The 16,156-nt window shown below is 44.4% G+C and overlaps 4 protein-coding genes across 6 annotated transcripts in view; 1 reads left to right on the top strand and 3 right to left on the bottom strand.

Moving 5' to 3' along the window:
• catip (ciliogenesis associated TTC17 interacting protein) overlaps positions 1-2,976 on the bottom strand; it is a 6,842-nt gene extending 3,866 nt beyond the window's left edge. Inside the window, exons 1-4 of the mRNA XM_056595918.1 lie at positions 2,743-2,976; positions 2,026-2,211; positions 1,675-1,730; positions 1-32 (exon numbers count right to left, since the gene is read on the bottom strand). The exon at positions 1-32 is cut by the window's left edge and continues 55 nt beyond it. Coding sequence (XP_056451893.1) covers positions 1-32; positions 1,675-1,730; positions 2,026-2,211; positions 2,743-2,842 — 374 coding nt within the window. The 5' untranslated portion in view covers positions 2,843-2,976. The remainder of the gene's footprint in view (positions 33-1,674; positions 1,731-2,025; positions 2,212-2,742) is intronic.
• A 155-nt stretch (positions 2,977-3,131) lies between these two features.
• LOC130386997 (caspase-8-like) lies at positions 3,132-5,616 on the bottom strand. The gene is made up of 5 exons (XM_056595915.1): positions 5,201-5,616; positions 5,066-5,094; positions 4,664-4,769; positions 3,845-4,406; positions 3,132-3,692 (listed from the first exon to the last, which is right to left on the bottom strand). Exons 1-5 carry the CDS (start codon positions 5,547-5,549, stop codon positions 3,542-3,544), a joined length of 1,197 nt encoding a protein of 398 aa, XP_056451890.1. The 5' UTR covers positions 5,550-5,616; the 3' UTR covers positions 3,132-3,541.
• A 1,944-nt stretch (positions 5,617-7,560) lies between these two features.
• Positions 7,561-11,594, bottom strand: LOC130387555 (caspase-8-like). 3 transcript variants are annotated; one of them, XM_056596712.1, is made up of 6 exons: positions 11,300-11,594; positions 10,809-11,185; positions 10,677-10,708; positions 10,185-10,290; positions 9,379-9,934; positions 7,561-9,234 (listed from the first exon to the last, which is right to left on the bottom strand). In XM_056596712.1, exons 2-6 carry the CDS (start codon positions 11,149-11,151, stop codon positions 9,075-9,077), a joined length of 1,197 nt encoding a protein of 398 aa, XP_056452687.1. In that variant the 5' UTR covers positions 11,152-11,185; positions 11,300-11,594; the 3' UTR covers positions 7,561-9,074. The 3 variants fall into 3 exon arrangements, with proteins under 3 accessions (XP_056452687.1, XP_056452688.1, XP_056452686.1); XM_056596713.1 differs by having other exon boundaries at positions 11,440-11,594; XM_056596711.1 differs by having other exon boundaries at positions 7,563-9,234; positions 11,339-11,593.
• A 2,188-nt stretch (positions 11,595-13,782) lies between these two features.
• Positions 13,783-16,156, top strand: part of LOC130387140 (granulocyte-macrophage colony-stimulating factor receptor subunit alpha-like) — a 5,661-nt gene continuing 3,287 nt past the window's right edge. Inside the window, exons 1-4 of the mRNA XM_056596134.1 lie at positions 13,783-14,251; positions 14,568-14,657; positions 15,043-15,083; positions 15,868-16,028. Coding sequence (XP_056452109.1) covers positions 14,588-14,657; positions 15,043-15,083; positions 15,868-16,028 — 272 coding nt within the window. The 5' untranslated portion in view covers positions 13,783-14,251; positions 14,568-14,587. The remainder of the gene's footprint in view (positions 14,252-14,567; positions 14,658-15,042; positions 15,084-15,867; positions 16,029-16,156) is intronic.

Here is a 16,156-nt window from a genome sequence, read left to right as displayed (position 1 = left end):
TGACACCTCCTCTCCATCTTGTGGTCGGGCAGCTGTGGGGGGGGGGCGGGGCATAGAGTTCACATATTAAAAGGTGGAACGCCAACTGGGTTCTCAAGGATAGCTGGGTGTGGGATTCAAATGGACACTGTGTAGGCAGATGCATGTAGAAACACACGTATTCAAATCGTAATCTTATCAAGATCTTAAGATTCATCCACCCGCGAACACACAAAACTGAACACCATCAATAAGGGTGATGCAGAGGATCTGGTAATCAAGCTCGTGGACACACTCATCATCCAAGGAAGACAAACAGAGTGCATTGAGGTTTTACAGGACAGGGACGTCCTACAAACATATCTCAAGTTAGAGAGTGAAATAGGAAGGACTACTAGACCTTGAGGGGGCTCAGAACCGGCATAAAGGTGCCTTGCAAAAGTGTTCAACCCCCCTGCTAAATTACTAATTTCAATGGGTCACCATTAATATATAACTATTTTCAATATGTGATATTTATATATTTTTTAAATAATACTTCTAATGAATTACTAGAAAGTATAGTTACATGGGATTAACACCACAAGATATTCTAGAAAATTCGAAATGGAACTGCTGTCCTTTGAAAGCCCTGCTGCTGCAGTCGGTACTGGTATGGCTTGAATCTCCTGGTAACTTAAATTAATGTTATTTGCTAATAAGGTTGCTAATAAAACTTACATTTCTGTATCTGAGTTAGTGAACATTGATAATATCATATTTGAAATCGTGATTTTGAAAAGGTTCAACATAAAATATATTTGAATTTCAAAGGGAATCAATTCAAAATGGATCCAATGGTGTGTTCATATTTCCATATACATAGTTTAATGGCTTTTAAAGTTCACATTTGCTTCCATAGCAGTCCACCATATCTTCAAACAATGAAATCGACCTTAAGGCCACTGTCAAATCTGTCCCTCCCTCCAATATGTGCTCCCGGGGAAGAAGCAACTGTAAGAGATAACAATCTCTGTTTATAAAGTTCAGTGACTGCTATAAGGAAATGTGCATGAGTCATATTTCCTGAATGTGGTACAAGTATGGCCACACACACTCACACACGGGCCTATGCGGCATAAGATCAAGAGAGAAACCATTACTTTTTTTTTTAAATAATGGGGGAAAATCCTCAAGCATCCATCTTGGAGTGACAGAGATCTAGATCAGTATGCTTAGAATGTCCCCGTAATAGTAGGATAATAGTAGGATCATTAGTAATAGAATTAGAAGTATAGTTGTAGTAGGCTAGTATAAGTAATAGTAGTAAGCTAGTACTAGTAGGCTAGTAAGTAATAGTAGAAGCATAGTAGAGGTAGACTCTTTGAAGTGATAGTAGTAAGCTAGTGTTAGTAGCAGGAAAGTAGGCTAGTAATAGTAGTAAATAGTAGTAGGCTTATAGTAGTACTAGGCTAGTAGAATTAGTAGCACTAATATAGTATAGGCTAGTAATAGTGAAAGTAGAAGTATAGTAGGCTAGCAGTATTAAATGTAGAAAAGTAGTTGTAATTGTAGGAGAATAGTAGGCTAGTAGTAGTTGGCTAGTAGTATCAATAGTATAAGTCTAGTCATAGTAGGCTAGTAGTAGTAATAGTATAATAGTAGTAGGTTAGTAGTAGTAGGCCTAGTCTACGACCAGTCGTCGTTTTGTCTCACCTGGACATATTCATGGAGGTCCTCTTCCAGTGTCTCCATGGCAGCAGAGAGGTAGGCTGAAACAGAAACATTGATAAGAAGAGTTAAAGACTTGTTCTATCAGGTCCCAGTGCAATACACAAATAAATACCTGGCCATTTACCACTGGGTTCGTACAATAGGGCTTTGAGCCGGCATCATTCAGTTCCCGCCAATCCAATGGCCATGTGTAGGCCTATTTGTCATTCTTGGTTGTCTCTGACCACTAAAGTCAGATAGATGAGATGCTCATGCAATATATTTCCCCATGTGTTTTTTTGTAGCCCACCTGTTACCTAAAGTTGAATAGCCCGGCCCCTTAACTTTCCCCACCTGTCACTCTTGTTCCGCAAGGGGTGCCGTCGATGGTTCCTCTGCTTACGGCGCGCAACAGTAAACAGGGCTGCGGGCCTCGGCTGGCAAAGTCCACCGTTAGGCTGAACTCGCCTAGGTCTCTGCCTCCCTCTGACACCGTCACCAGAGAGTCTGAAAACAGACATTTCTGCAGCTCGGATGGCTCTGCAACACACACACACACACACACACACACACACACACACACACACACACACACACACACACACACACACACACAGACAGACAGACAGACAGACAGACAGGCACACACACACACACACACACACACACACACACACACACACACACACACACACACACACACACACACACGCGCGCGCGCACACACGCGCATGCACGCACACACACACGCATACGCACGCACATAGACGCATACGCACGCACGCATAGACACATGCGCGCTCACACACATTGAGGATTATGATTACGATTATGATCAACCGAAAAAAAAATTGGGGGAGAATAACAAAAAACGAACCGATAACGCAAGAATCAGACCATGGACGACCATGATTTAAGCAGAATAGGATTTTCACGAACACTGATACGTTGTTGCGGAGGAAAGACGCTATCTAAAAGAGAGACTGGTAGGCCTACTGGCCGCTCCATCACAAAACACATTTGACATTGAACGATAGATAGGGCTATTAAAGTAGACTATTTGCAACTTACCAATGCTTGTAATGAATTGTATCGCCTCTTCTGTCGTTTCAATGTGGGGGGTTTCAACTTCAGATTCGACAGGCGCCTCGTCTTCATTTGGGACTTGCATGATTTACTCGATATTCAGAGTTATACTAAAAGTGTATAAAACGAACGACAATAGGCCGACTTGGACCTGGAGTGACGATCATCCTCGGACTTTTCATTATCGTTATTATAGGTCGACCGGTAGATATGGTTTGACTACAACACGCTTCAAATATCTGACCCAATGAAAGACACAACAACGCATCGAAATTACGTTGCCCGGCAACGATGTTGAAGTACCGTAACTATTATTTATATGCGCATTAAAACAAAACCATGTGCGCTGATTGATGGATTTTAATTAAGTTTCACATCTAAAAACCTACACACAAAAAACCGAAACAAAAAACCAACAGGATGAAACATTTATTCGTAAAAATATTGTAGGTCTATTCTACATTTTGTTTTCATAAAGACTTGAGCTACTGCTCAAGTTGAGCAGTAGCACCGTTACAGCAATGTTGTTGTGGCATTGTTTACTTCTACAGCACTTTAAACAAACAGTTCACAGTAGAAAGTAAGGCGTATAAAAGAGTAAAAATAATTGGCTACTTTTCATACAGCGAGGTAACCTCATGAAAGGAAAATCTTAAAAACGTATCGAATGTGTATGTATTGTCTGATTGATTAAAGAACGTACAGAACAAAAGAGAAGGCTACTACTGTGTACTGCGATACACGCTGAAGAGCAGCAGCAGATTGCCCCTGGCGTTTGGTTTCCTCAGCTGGAACACGGCGAGAACACAAGTCTGCGACGCAGGGTCACTTTTTGGGTTTCAGGCATCTGTGTCATTACACCACACTTTCCAACGATTTCTTTCTGGCTTACGTCATCGTTTACGCGGTAAAGGATCTGCATGATATCTTCACCCCTGAAACAAAACACAAGCAACTATAAATATTGGAATTAGTCTCAGTTAAAGCCTGCTGTATGGGTACTTCATTCATCTTCAGGGCAGATATTTGGTCCTGTGTCTATGTTACTACAATTTGTTGCACTTTTGATATTCACAAGCGGAAGTACCTGGGGCATCCCTCCCTGAGCTGCTCACACAGAGACTGGATGAACCAGCTGCCGTTTACTGTGTGTCTGACTGCTTGGTACTTCTCAACCGTGGCCATGGCAACCAGGAAATCAGCCTCCGCCGGGATGAAGACCAGCTGGGGGGTGTCCTGCTCTTGCATCTCAAAAGTTAGGTCATCCGCCACATATCTAGGCTGAAGACTATGCCCCTGGCAGGCCTGGATGAAGAACACCTTGGGCTTCCCAAGCAGAGCCGAGCAGTGCTCTCCATTGAAAGCCGAGGTGATTTCGCTGATGGGCCGTTTCTTGCCGTCGACGCCCAAGACCACCTTCTCTTCGCCGTGACTCAGGACGCAGCAGACGAAGGCGTCGCCGTGCTGCGGGAGCACGCTCAATGGGGTGAACCTGCCGTCGGACCACTCCTCCAGCTTGAACGTCTGCAGCCCCGCCAGGTCCTTCAAGGCCGCCAGCAGCTTCGTGACCTGGGCTATGTCGCTCGCCGTTTGGTCCTTACACATCAGCACCTTGAAGCCAAGCCAGCTGAACACGTCAGCCAGGCTTTCTGTAGGTAAATAGAAGAAAGGCAAGGGATAGAGCGGTCCTTTGAAGACAAGGCAGTGGTGTGTCTAAATGCAGGAGGGATGGCCTGAGAGTGGCACTAGACCATAACACCCATCCTTGGCAAAGTGATGGGGTAAAATAAATTAATACTGAACTGAGAGTGAATTCTAAGTTTTAGAATCCTGGGCCCTCCATGGACACAGCCCTGCACCAAGGAAACAAGGAGCTGAGGTAGCTCTCCTCTTGTCTAACACCTACCAGCGTCCTTCTCTGTTCCACTTCTATTAGTTTTGTCATGGAAGTTCTCGTTGTTAATGATCACACAGAGACCGGTGGGTTTGCTGGTTATCGGATATTTGTTTTCCTGCAATCAGAGAAGAGATGCAGATACATTTAATGCTATACTATTTCAGACTGTGTTCTTCAGACTATACGTATTTAAAGAATTTTAGACACTAGAACAAATGTTTGACCCATGCAACCTGAACCACAGAATCTTAGATTCTCTACTTAATCTGATATAGTGAATCAGTGCGTGTGCTATGTGTTTTCAATTTCCTTGTTGACTGACATGTTGCAACTGGATTGACAACATTCTGATTGGACAACATTCTGATTCTATTCATGTGAGTTTTGTTGAAGAACACGATAAATTGTTACCGTCTTTTCGCTTTTGGTCTCTGGTGCATCTGTGTAAATGAGAGTTCAAGAGAGTTGAACATATAGCCTAAACACACTTTCAGTTAAGAGCGAACATAGAAATGAACAGAGAGGACGTAAAGCACTTTTTATTACCTTTACTCAAACTCCTCTCAGCGGAGCGTTTTAAACTGCTCGATGAGGCGGTAGATCCACTGTCTCCCCATTCCACGTCTTTAAGCCTGGGATACGTTTCTAGGACGATCTCATCCTGCAGAACACCAATGAACTCTGATTGTCTTTGGACTCCTTTGTTGTTGAGTGTGTCCACGAGCTTGATAACGACATCCTCTGCGTCCCCCTTACTGATGGAGTTTAGTTTTGTGTATTCGCGGCCGGTTATCAGTTTTTTCTCTATCACTTTGTCGAGTATGAATTGGGGATCTGCGGATAGAATTTCTTGAATGATTGTCTTGTTCCGTACAATGGCGTTATTGTGTGCCATTCTTGAAGCTCAGGGAGAGAAAATGAAACTTAAAGAGAGCGGAGAGGTTACGTTGTTATGCTACTCCTCTTAAATGCTCCTCCTCTTAAATGCCCCTGCTTCCCTTCGATCTAATATAGTCAAGAAAAATGATCCAGCTCCTTCAATTAATGACATACCTAATACAATCACAATGATTTACATTCAACCAAATTATATTGCAGAACTATGTTTTGTTTTTTTCGAGGTCATGTCCCGGGAGCAGGGACATGACCTCGAACAGTAGAGTAAATGGGCATAAAACAGCTGGTAGTTTCAAGTTTCCCATTTTTGGTGAGAGGGAGATGGAAATGTGTGCCTTAAACATTAAACAGAACAAATAGGTGCATTAAATACACACATGCACAAGGTATTCATGTTATTTATGTTAAATCAATATATGGGCTACTAAAACTCAGCAATCTATTGTGTTGGTAACTTCACTCAAATCTATCTATTTAGACAAATACGATAAAATATGAATATAATATGTGCAACCTTTGTGGCTGTTCAAGACACACTGAAGGCATGATGCCACCATAGGTTTGCAGAGAACTACATACAATATGCACACTGAAGAAATGATGCCACCACAGGTTTGCAGAGAACTATTTACAATATGCACACTGAAGGCATGATGCTACCAATTTCCCACTTTATCCTCATCGCTCTGGCTTTGGGAAAACTTAAAAAAGTGAGAAATGCATCCATATATATTAATTATTGTCAACATTTTCAAACAGTATTTAAGATTAACCACACTAAAAACAATAAAAAGGTGTCCAAAATTCCATTCAGGGATTGTGTTAACAAACATATTCTAAAAAGCCTTGTGTCAACAACAATCTAGCGATACTATGATGTCATACTAGCCCCGCTGTTCCTGTGGAGCAGGACCTGTATTGTATATACTTCCTCTAAGTAACTAACGATTATCCTAAAAATAAAAGTCATAATATTGTAATATCCTACAGTTGAAAGGTGATCCCACGTGTTCTCGTTTCGAGAGTTCGCAGACAAAGTCTGGCATCTTCACTTGTCAGCAATTTCCTGTAGAATTCATAATGTAAGACAAACAAACCCGATTGGAAATCATGTGCAACTTCAGTTCAATTATATTCAACTTAAATTACATTGAAAATAGCATTTCTGCCTCTCCCATCGATGGCATCCATCTTTGAGTGGCATTGATCTAGTTCAGCATGCTTAGTAGTAGTCAGGGGCTTAGCCACGTGGGGGCCAGGAGGGGGGGGGGCACGGCCCCCCGGTCAGAGGTTGGCCACCCCGCTGGCCCCCCCAGTATAAAAAAATAAAGAAAGCTGAAATATATGCACTATTAGTCTGATATAGCTTTGAATTATCATTGTTATTCAAAGTGTTATAATGCGACGTTATGAATAAATATTGCATTTAAAATCCTCCCCCTTACAATCAAGTATTCCCCTTCCCCCCCCCACCGCGTCGACGATCAAGCATCAACCCCCCCCCCCCCTCCCACCGTCGACAATCAAGCACCCCCCCCCCCCCCCCCCCCCCCCCCCCCTTGACAATCAAATGCCACCCCGAATATAAGATTGGCCCGAGCTGGCCACCAGTGATAAAATCCTGGCTACGCCCCTGGTAGTAGTTTAGTAGTAGGCTATGTATAGTAGTAGGCGGCTGGTAAGTAATAGAAGTAGAAGTATAGTAGTAGCCGAGTAATTGTAGTATGTAGCCTAACAATACAAGTAAAAGTATAGTATTAGTAGGCTAGTATAAGTTATAGTAGTAGGCTACTAATAATAGTAGTAGGCTAGTAAGTAATAGTAGTATAAGTATATCTCCTTATGCTACTATTACTATAGTAATTGTTGTTTGGAAGATTTTCTGTTTCCCTCCTCGCCTCACAGCCCGAGCCCAGCCCCTTTATTTGCCCACATTTTCCCCAAATAGCCCATGTCCATCAGTTAATCACTCTGCCCTGCCACAGACTATTTAAGCCAGACCTGTGACCACACCCCTTTCCTTTGTTCAGAGACACTGAACCCCCTGAGAGCTGTGGGCCTTTGAACTCCTTGTGTGCTTATATTGAGAAATGTCAGTTTGTTTTGTGGTCATTGAATTTCGTTTTGTAAGCGTATAAGGCTTGTTGAAAGACATATTGTTTAACTGAATTGAAGCAATGCATTGTGGAGCTGATTGTTGAACATTTTGTTTGCTTATAGAAACCACACACCTTAGCCACACGCACATCCTAGCTACCAACCACAAACACACACATCCTAGCTAACTACCTACGTCCACATCCTACCAAACTACCTACCCATCATACCTTAGCTAAACACACTAACATCCTACCTACACGCACATACCTACACACATCCATACAGTCCTGCTCGCTCCTTTGGAAAATAAAACTTATAAACATGAACTCTGACTGGACAACCCTGTGTTCTCACCAACACCCCCAATGGTCTCAAGCCAGCACTTGGACATTCCTAAAACCTCCCTTTCAGTAGGAGTAGGCTAGTAGACGTAATAGTAGCCGAGTATTAGTAGTAGTAATAGGCTATTACAAATAGTAGTAGTAGTATAGCATAGGCTAGCTATAGTCATAGAAAGTAATGGGTTCGACAGCAGCCTCGTCTTCATTTGGGACGACGCCTATATGCCGACCTGGACTTCCCTTGAGTGACTATCTTCCTCAAACTTTTTATTATCGTTAACGTCTATAGGCCAACCGCTAGATCTGGTTTTATTACAACACGCTCCAAATATCTAAACCAGTTCTAACGGCCCTGAGCGGTCTTGCTTCCCTGTTTCGGCTGGCCCCTGTTCTCCTTCCAGGGAGGCTGATTGCCTGGCCCCTCCCACCTCATTGAGGGACTGAACTCACCTACCGAAGCCTTCATAAGATGGGAGGAGTCCAACATGGCCGCTCTCTTCCACCTAAAAGGCTGGTGCCTGCCTGGCACCCAACTGGGTTTTGTTTGGGGTTTAAGTTCTCTTCCTTAAGCCTTTGTTGAAAACTGTTAGTTAGCTTAAAATGTTTCATATCACTCACTCTACACTACTGATTTATTGTTTTACAGTTGTAGAACTTTTAGTTATTAGATAAATGTAACTGACATTTAACTGTCCCCTTCTTGGTTGTGCTCTTAAACAGGCTGGGCACAACACTCTGAAGGATAAAACAACGCTGCAAAACTATGATTTCTATGCGCAGTAAAACAAAACCATTTGCGTGTTTTTAGTTATATAGCAATTTTTATTGTTTTACGTTTCTTATATACGAAAATTACTATCAACGAACAGTTCACACCGTAAAAACCAAGGAAAGTAAGGCTTATAAAAGAGTATAAAAAGTAAATTGTGTACTTTAAAAAAAACTTCCTCCTAAAAGGAAAAACTTAAAAACACATGTTGTGTGTGTGTAATGTATTTTGTGATTGAATAAAGGATGGAAAGAACAAAGGAAACTGTTAGAAATGTGTGTTGTGGTCTATGTGCCAGCCTTGTTTTGTTTTCTCAGCTGGAACACGGCGAGAACACAAGCTTGCTGGTCAGGGTCACATTTCCAAATTCAGGCATCTGCTTCCATACCTTCTCCGGATCATTTGTTTTACCAAAATCTTTCTTGCTTATGTCAGCGTTTACGTGGACAAGAATCTCCAAGATATCTTCACCACTGAAACAAAACACAAGCAAATATAACTGTTTAAAGTCCTGGTTAAAGGGTGCTGAATGGGTACTTCAGGGCAGATCTTACATCTTGTATCTATGTTACTACACTTTGTTATTGTTGCTCTATTAATATCACAAGCTGAAATACCTGTTGCATCCCTTGCGAAGCTGCTCACACAGAGACTGGATGAAAATGCTGCCGGTTATACGGTCTCTAAGTGCTTGGTACTTTCCAACCGTGGCCTTGGAAACCAGGAAATCAGCCTCCATCGGGTGATTGGGTGAGTCTTCCTTTATCGGCATCGGATAAATGTAGTCATCCACAGCCAATCCTGGCTGGAGATTATGCCCCTGGCAGGCCTGGATGAAGAACACCTTGGGCTTCCCAAGCAGAGCCGGGCAGTGTTTTCCGTTGAAAGCCGAGGTGATGTCGCTGATGGCCAGCTGCTTAAAGTCGACGCCCGAGATGGCGTTCTCTTTGCCGTGACTCAGGACGCAGCAGACAAAGGCGTCGCCGTGCTGCGGGAGCCCCCTCAGTGAGGTGAACCCGCCGTCGGACCACTCCTCCAGCTTGCACTTCTTCAGCGCCGCCAGGTCCTCCGGGTCCGCCAGCAGCTTCGTGACCTGGGCCATGTCGCTCGCCGTTTGGTCCTTACACATCAGCACCTTGAAGCCAAGCCAGCTGAACACGTCGGCCAGGCTTTCTGTAGGTAAATAGAAGAAAGGCAGAACGGTCCTTTGAAGACAAGGCAGTGGTGTGTCTAAATGCAGGAGGGATGGCCTGAGAGTGGCACTAGACCATAACACCCATCCTTGGCAAAGTGATGGGGTAAAATAAATTAATACTGAACTGAGAGTGAATTCTAAGTTTTAGAATCCTGGGCCCTCCATGGACACAGCCCTGCACCAAGGAAACAAGGAGCTGAGGTAGCTCTCCTCTTGTCTAACACCTACCAGCGTCCTTCTCTGTTCCACTTCTCTTAGTTTTGTCATGGAAGTTCTCGTTGTTAATGATCACACAGAGACCGGTGGGTTTGCTGGTTATCGGATATTTGTTTTCCTGCAAGCAGAGCAGAGATGTAGATACATTGTTTACATTAGATCCGCCCAGCAGCCGGATGTGCACGTCATGGGTGTTTTTTTTATTTTTTTTTGCATACTTTATGAATCTCACTTTTTTATACTAAACTATCTTACACTGTGTTTTACTGAGTATAAGTATTTAAAGAATTTTAGAAACTAGAAATTATGTTTGACACATGCAACCTGAAACACAGAATCTCACTGTCCAGTAGGCCCTATATGTTGAATTGCAGCGTCAACTTGCTATTTGATTAGGCCTATTTAATCAATCAATCAGTTCGATGTGTTTTCACTTGACCAAACGGAATTTGATGATGTTGATTCTTTGCAGTGAGGTAGTTGAACAACACAATAAAACGTTACCGTCTTTTGGCTTTTGTGGCTCTCTGGAGCATCTGTGGAAATGAGTTAAAAAAATAGTTTAATATATAGCCTAAAAACACTTAGTTTAGAGCGAAGATAGAAATAAACAGAGGACCCTAACCTTTTTTTTACCTTCATTTAAACTCCTCCCAGAGGAGCGTTTCAAACTGCTCGATGAGACGGCGGTAGACCCACTGACTCCCCATTCCACGTCTTTAAGCTTAGGATACGTTTCGAGAACGATCTCGTCCTGTAGAACCTCAATGAACTCTGATTGTCTTCCTTTGTTGTTGAGTGTGTCCACGAGTTGGATTACGAGATCTTCTGCGTCCCCCTTATTGATGGTTTTTAGTTTTTTGTATTCGCGATCGGTTATCAGCGTTTTCTCTCTCACTTTGTTAAGTATGAATTGGGCATCTGCGGATAGAATATCTTGAATGATTGTCTTGTTGCGTACAATGGCGTTGTGTGCCATTCTTGAAGCTCAGGAAGAGACTGAGATAATGGAACTGGAAGAGAGCGGAGAGGATACATTGCAGATAAGTCACAAAACTGACCCAGCTGCTTCCCTGGGAGCTTTTCAACCCACATATCAAATGCGATCAAAATTATTGAAATTATACCATTCATTTGCAGGACCATATGTTGCGTATTCGGTCTACCTCAATTTTGGATCCAGCAGTCGTAGGTACTATGTTATGCGCAGGTGTGTTCAGCTTTCAGAATAAGACTTTTTGTTGAAGTGCTAGCGTGGTCCTCCTACCTGAAGGGAAAATCAAGTTGAGGCGGGCGAAGCCAGAAAATCCCCGTCCCCGGCGACCTGATTGGTCGAAACAAATCTGATGCGAAACGTAGCCTGACTCCGCCCGCCTAAGTAATTGCGGTCAGTTTGTATCTCTGAACAAATTAAATGAAGTACGAGAGTCTGGTAGAACCAGGCTAAGTGAAACGCCTCTTTCACCGACATCTGATTCTTCAGATATGAATCTAAAGTGAGACTATATCACCATCTTCCGTTCACCTGCAGTAAATACGTGCTGACATAACGAACTTACGGAGCCCCCTCTTAAATTCAGGCCGATTATTACTGGTCCTCCACAGGAAAAATGCATGAATATAATATATGTGTATATATATATATATATATATATATATATATATATATATATATATATATTCTGATTCTGATTCTGATGTTGTCTGAGGGTGTGTGCTGATGCAGAGCGAGGGGTGCCGCGCGTGAGGTGGTCTGGAGGGTGAGGAGCTCCTGGAGGTAGGGGGGCATGTCTGTGGATGCACTGGTGGGCGAGGAGGGAGACCTTGAATTCAATTCTGAATGCGACAGGGAGCCAGTGAAGGGAATTTGAGGACGGGGGTGATGTGCTCAAATTTGCGCACCCTCATCAGGATCCTGGCAGCGCTGTTTTGCATGTGATGGAGCTTCTGGATGCTCTTGCCAGAGATCCCGATGAGTGCATTGCAGTAATCCAACCTGGAAGAGACAAAGGTGTGGACGAGCCTCTCTGAATCTGCCAGGGTGAGTGTAGGCCGGAGTGTGGAAATGTTTTTGAGATGGTAGAATGCGGTCTTGGGAGGAGCGGAGCTGGTGTGGTGTGCCGATGAGGATGGCCTCTGTTTTAGAACTGTTTAATTGCAGGAAGTTGAGCTTCATCCACACCTCTATCTCCTCCAGGCTGGTGGTCAGTGTGGATGTTGGCAGGGGGCAAGAAAAAGTGGGGGTGGTTCTGAGGTACAGCTGTGTGTCATCAGCATAGCAATGGTAAGATACCCCATGCCTGCTGATGACGCTGCCCAGGGGGGAGCATGTAGATGGAGAGAAGGGTGGGGCCCAACACCGGAGCCCTGGGGGACACCGCAGGTGACACTGTGGGTGTGTGGTTTTGCTTTGCCCAGGGCGACGTGCCTGGTTCTGCCGGTGAGGTAAGAGGTGAACCAGTTGTGTGTATTTCCTGTGAGTCCAACGGTGTATTGCAGGCGGTGGAGGAGGATATTGTGGTCGACTGTGTCAAAAGCAGCTGTTAAATCCAAGAGGATGAGGAGTGATGGTGAACCGGTGTCTGCCGCCATCAGGAGCTCGTAGGTGACCCTGACCAAAGCAGTTTCTGTACAATGGCCAGGGTGGAAACCAGACTGACATTTTTCAAACAAAATATTTTGCATGAGGTGATCCTGAAGTTGTGCTGCAACTGTTTTCTCCAGAGCCTTTGACAGGAACGGAAGATTTGAGATGGGCCTGTAGTTGGAGAGAACTTCTGGATCCAGGGTGGGTTTTTTCAATAGTGGTCTGACGAAAGCAGTTTTTAATGCAGGTGGGATATGGCCGGCCAGGAGGGAGTGGTTAATGATCTTGTTGATGAGTGGAGAGACCGCAGAGAGGTTGGTCTTCAGCAGGGCTGAAGGGAAGGGGTCCGGTGCACAGGTGGACGGCTTCAATTTTCTGATGACGGCCTCCACCTCTTCTGAAGGAGCTGAGGGGCTGGACAGTCTCAGCCAGTGGGTCGACAGTTTGGTGGGGTGAGATGGCAGTGGTGGAGAGGTGTGAGCGGACGTTATTAACCTTTTGTTTGAAAAAGGTAATGTGCATGTTGCACCTCTCCTCGGTGGCCTCAGAGTGGCAGGGTGAAGGGGGTTTGAGAAGGTGGTTAATTGTTGAGAATAGTTGTTTGGAGTTACCGGGGCTGTTATTTATGATGGTGGAATAGAACCTGGCCCGTGCATCCCTCAGAGCTTCTGCATATGCCCTCTTGTGCTCTCTGAATGCCTGTTTGTGAACCGTCAGTCCAGGGGCCTTGATCCGCCACTCAAGGCCCAGCCGCCTTCATCTTACGCAGTAAGTGTACCAGGGTGCTGAGCGCGAAAAGGAGACTGACCTGGTTGTTAAGGGGGCGTGGAGGTCCAGACGACTGCTCAGGGACTGGTTGTAAAAAAACCACTGAGTCAGTAACAGCGAGGCAGTCATCAGAGCCAGAGGAGAGAAGTTGGAGATCCAGGGCCAGGGCATCCGTGTCAATATTTTTTTATGTTTCTGAAGTGGATCTGTCGCTTTGGTTTGGTGTGGGGGGAAGGGAAGGCCAGCTCCATTAACCTTGTGGTCTGAAACACCAAGATCGTAGACCTGTAGGTTGCTGATGGGAGCGGAGTTTGAGATGACCAGGTCAAGTGTGTGTCCCCTGACATGTGTGGGGACATCGACATGTTGTTGTAGGTTGAGGGAGTCCAGTAGCTGAAGAAAATGAGCAGCGGAATGACATGAGGGGGTGTCGACATGAATATTTAAATCTCCCAGAATGATGGTGTTTGCAGACGTAGTACATAGTGTTGTGAGGAGATCAGACATTTCCGGCATGAAAGCAGAGTTGGGTTTTGGGGGCCGGTAGATGAGGAGCACAATCACGGGATGAGGGGGTTTACATTTGAATGCAAGACACTCACAGGAGGTTGTAGGTAGTGGGGTGGGGAACAACTCCAGGTCCTGTCGGTGGATGACAGCATCATCCCCATCACAACCATACCACAACCCTGCTCTACTGCCGGATTACCATCTTCGTCGAATTGTGCGTTTGGGTCCACCCCGTGTTGAGCCGTAACACAGGCTTTGTGAAAAGTGGGGAATAGCCGAAAAATAGGCTTTTCCCCAATATTCACTTCGCCTTCGGCGAATGACTGTTAGATATATGCCATTATTATTGACAAATCTTCTTCATACTAAAGAGACATAAAGGGGAAGTATCGTTGACAGGAAGTGACTCAGGAGGTTCAACTGAAAACACTGTACACTCACTCTGTCTTCCCTCAGGAGGGCAGAAAAGCAGAAAAAGAAACTGCGCTGGTCGTTTGTGTGAAGAGTGCATTTTGTGTTCATATGTGCAGTAAAGGATAAGGTGCCAAGGATGATAATGAAGCTGTTAGGGTTTTGGCTCCTTCCCTCATTTCTTTGGGCTCTCCCGACCCCACAGATGGGTAAGTCACCCAAATGTTTGAAAACTCTTATTCTCCCTTGAATAGTGTTAGTATAGGATAGGACGTAGAATGTGTGTGTGTGTGTGTGTGTGTGTGTGTGTGTGTGTGTGTGTGTGTGTGTGTGTGTGTGTGTGTCTGTGTGTGTGTGTGTGTGTGTGTGTGTGTGTGTGTGTGTGTGTGTGTGTGTGTGTGTGTGTGTGTGTGTGTGTGTGTGTGTGTGTGTGTGTGTGTGATAACATCTGTTGTAATTCATCAACCTATGCTATTGTTCTGGCATGGTTAATTTAAACTCAAAACCAAATTGAAAAATAGGATAATTTGTAACAGATGGTCGGTATCGGTGTATGGCTGTCAATTTAATAGTGTGTATTGTATGTGTTACCAGGAACACGCCACTCTGACCAGGAACTCTGCCAGGAATATGATGTGAGTCAGAGAGAAATTTCTCTCTTTTAATCTTACATTTAAAGGTGCTGTAGGTACGATGTACGATTTAATATTTCAGTGTAGTTTGTTAGAGATGGCCTAGCCACCATTCAGCTGTTAGGGAGTGAAATGCGCTCTGAGAATATCCGTTCTGAGTGGACTGCACCTGCCTTTGTAGCAGCCTAGTTCGATTCTAGGCTGCTCCCTGCTCGATTGTAGCCAATCAGGCCACCTTTTTTGTAATCTGTTCAGGGATTCCATCTTTCCGGTCGTTTAAGCAACACTAGTGCGAAACATAAGGCGGCAACATGTAACTTTCCTACAGTCGCTTTAATTCAGGTGACTGTTCGATTTGGTTCACTTGCTCCCCATTTCCTATTCCCTAGGTAGGGCACCTTATAGAGTAGACAGACACTCTTAATATAACAAGTATAGGGAGAATTAAGACACTTATTACGGTTTGTAAATCACTGAAGTGACGTGTAACAGTTGCAAAAACGAAGCGCTATGCATTGGATGTCATCCAATACCCAACAGCTAATTTGCATAAATATTATGTATGTGTCGGGCCACCGTCATTGGAGGCATTCGGAGACAAAGACAACGACTATGAATCATGGGTTACAGTGAGGAAATAAGTGTTGGTTGTTCACTTCTTTCACGGTTCATTCAGGGCTTTAAGTCCTGCCCTTTGTGGGGAACCAGAGTTGCACACTGACATGTCAGAAGACATAATCCCCTAAAAGTGGAGCATTTCAAGCACAGACTCTTGTGTTGTCTGCAGCCAACGCTGCACCGGTACAACAGTTTAACCAGAGGGATGGATCTCGACGAAGCAGAGGGTGCTAGAAACGTGTCCTGCCTCATCTACCCAGACAAGATGCTCCGATGCACCGTGTCGGGACAGTATTTACCCAGAGGGAGCCAGCTCTCCGTCGCGGTCATGTAAGCCTCCTTCCTCCTTCCTCCTTCCTCCTCATTTCTAGTTTGTGTGTACCCCGGCCCAATCTCCCGTCTTGGACAGGAGCACACTGAATAACGATTACTGAAAATAAAGCAAATAAATGGTTCTC

The sequence above is a fragment of the Gadus chalcogrammus genome, chromosome 8 (genome assembly GCF_026213295.1).
Source record: "Gadus chalcogrammus isolate NIFS_2021 chromosome 8, NIFS_Gcha_1.0, whole genome shotgun sequence".
Taxonomy (NCBI): Eukaryota; Metazoa; Chordata; class Actinopteri; order Gadiformes; family Gadidae; genus Gadus; species Gadus chalcogrammus.
Note: the sequence above shows the minus strand (reverse complement) of the source record. Positions and strands in the feature narration are given on the sequence as shown.